The sequence below is a fragment of the Merops nubicus genome, unplaced genomic scaffold (genome assembly GCF_000691845.1).
Source record: "Merops nubicus isolate BGI_N331 unplaced genomic scaffold, ASM69184v1 scaffold7753, whole genome shotgun sequence".
Lineage (NCBI taxonomy): Eukaryota > Metazoa > Chordata > Aves > Coraciiformes > Meropidae > Merops > Merops nubicus.
Genome location: NW_008599495.1, coordinates 1 through 2456, shown reverse-complemented (window position 1 = coordinate 2456; position 2456 = coordinate 1). Strand labels below are relative to the sequence as shown.

The 2456-nt window shown below is 36.3% G+C and overlaps 1 protein-coding gene across 1 annotated transcript in view; it reads right to left on the bottom strand.

Moving 5' to 3' along the window:
• The window catches only part of RBM46 (RNA binding motif protein 46), a 7874-nt gene extending 6235 nt beyond the window's left edge, over positions 1 to 1639 (bottom strand). Inside the window, exon 1 of the mRNA XM_008937392.1 lies at positions 1476 to 1639. Coding sequence (XP_008935640.1) covers positions 1476 to 1626 — 151 coding nt within the window. The 5' untranslated portion in view covers positions 1627 to 1639. The remainder of the gene's footprint in view (positions 1 to 1475) is intronic.
• Positions 1640 to 2456: the final 817 nt, after the last annotated feature.

The following is a 2456-nucleotide window of genomic DNA, read 5'->3' as shown; positions in this document are numbered from 1 at the left end:
AGATGCCATTTGAACAGGTGTAGGAGCAGATAATCCCACCTTTTCCAGTTCTCAAGATCAAACCCAGATACTTTCCTGAAAACATGTTTTACCCAAAAAAAAAAAAAAAGTCAGCATGCTTAACACAGTAACTGAGCAGAAAGCAAATGTGTAAGATACACAGAAGTTCAAACTAAATGACATAGGCAGAAGCCACCTACTTTCTTCGTGTATCCTTAAGAAGAACGAAACATCTTGGCAGGAAAAAACCCCCAACATAAAATTTAACTCTTGAATAGGCAAATGATGCAAAAAAGGTAATTGGGGAAAAAATATATTGAATTATTCCTCCTCATCTATTCAAGTGTCTTTACCCAAAACAACAGTAACAAAATCATTTGGGTTTTATCCATTTACTTCACAGACTTTCAGTCTTTGCAGCACAAGATAAATCCACTAGTTTCCAGTATGTGTGTAGGCACGGATTAAAGTTCAATGATCTTCCAACACCTTTTAACAAACCACCTTTTATCAGTCCTACTTAAAGCTAAGAGTCACTTAAATTTATGCTGGAAAGCAAATTTAAAATGCTGAACAACGACTTTTTCTTGCACTGTCAGTGAGTGTTACTTGTTTTCTATAAACTAAATCTGCAGCAGCAGTATCAGACAAAGTCTTTTCACCAGGGATAGGGCTACTTCAAGAGATTTATTATTGCTAAGTTACTTATCACAATATCAGACATGTTTTTGAAATAGCATTTAATACACAAGAGAAAATTAAGTCTTCCAAGGCAGTTAAATCCTTAAAAGTGCTCACTAAATCAAATAGCCACAGTTTCCAAATTGCAAGGTACATATTCCACATGCTGCAGGACTTGAGTCTATTTTTTTTTGTCACTGACTTTAGAGGAAATGTAATTTGACACACAGAAGAACATTTTAGTGACAGTTTGTTTTCTCTGCAGCAAAAACTTTCCCATTCAACAATTCCTGCTTTCCAGTGTATTAAGCGAAAGAATAGTAACACATAAATAATGAAATTTGACTGCTGGAGCTCACTGTTGGAAAAAAATCCAATAGAAGATAAAAGCTCCAGAATCTAGCATTTATCCTTTTTCCTTCTCAGAATGAATGTTAAGGAGGGATTGTTCATGTTAGAGATAGAGAACAGTTCAGTCAACTCTGAAAACAAAAGGAGTTAGATTTCATTGGTGCCACAGCTCCACGTATGTTTTGCTACCTGTCAACTTCAGCTGCTTTTTAAGCTGTGACTTCTTAAATTCCCCCAACAGCAAGTGTTCAACACAGTCTAGCACAAGAAACCTTAAGCTACTGGAAACTGTAAAGCATACATCAGGACCCTGTATGTGTTGTGCTTCTTGTACTCTTTCCGTAAACATCTACTACTGGTCGCTGTCAAGATAGAGAACCCAAATTTTCAGACCGATTCAGTGTAGCACTCCTTACAGAAAATAAACTCAAAGAAATGCTTACCTGGTGGAGGACCACCAAATTTTCTCTGCCCATTTTCTTGAACCATGCTGTATCCAGTCTTCTCCATCAGGGCCAGTAAAGCAGCCTCATTCTGAGTCCCACTTCGGATTTTGCCACATCCATTTGCTGCAGCTTTGTTTTCCTCATGCATATCTGCAACAGCTTCAACAGAACATCGTAGATATTTCAATTCAGCTAATTCTAAGTTGTTATATGTACACAAAAGCTACCAAAGCACAGTAAAACAACTTATGATACGCCTGCCTATTTAGCGTGACTTTGTTTAGCACAAGGCTTCAATCCTATACTCATCTCCCATCATCTATATATTTACTTTCAAAACATTGTTCTGTAGTTGAGATAATTTTGAACTTAAACCAGCAACTGCATATTCTATATTCAACCTCTCCTAAGTGGTCTCACAACTATGTTCTAAGTATGTTGTCCTTCAAGTAAAATGAATTATTTCATAAATCATGTTATCACAGTTGTGTAGACCTATGTGCTACTCAAAATGAAAAATTCCACTTTATTACTACATTTTATAGAAATACCAATTATTCGAAAACTGTATTTTCAAACATGCTTAAGAAATACATTAATTCCATACCTAATTAATATAAAGAACCCAAAGAATTAAAGCAATTTAATTAAAACCTATATATAATAAAACTAGGCAGAACTCTCTGGGAAAACTAAGGGGTTGAAATAACCCCACTTCTGGGATCCTTTTCATGATTTCATCCACTTTCACAGTTTCTAAAACTAAAAACTGTTATCACTCTGGTTGTTGCTGCTCAATTCACCATTTCCCTGGCACAGCAAGATGCTGTACAGCTGCTCTAGGTTTCTGCCATCCAGGTGATAGGAAATAACCACACCAAGGAACCCACTGGGTAATTACTAACTTCAATAGTCAAGAGGTGGAGCTTCCTTCTACACCCAACAGCTTAGACATTTCAAACATGCTCTGAATTTAAG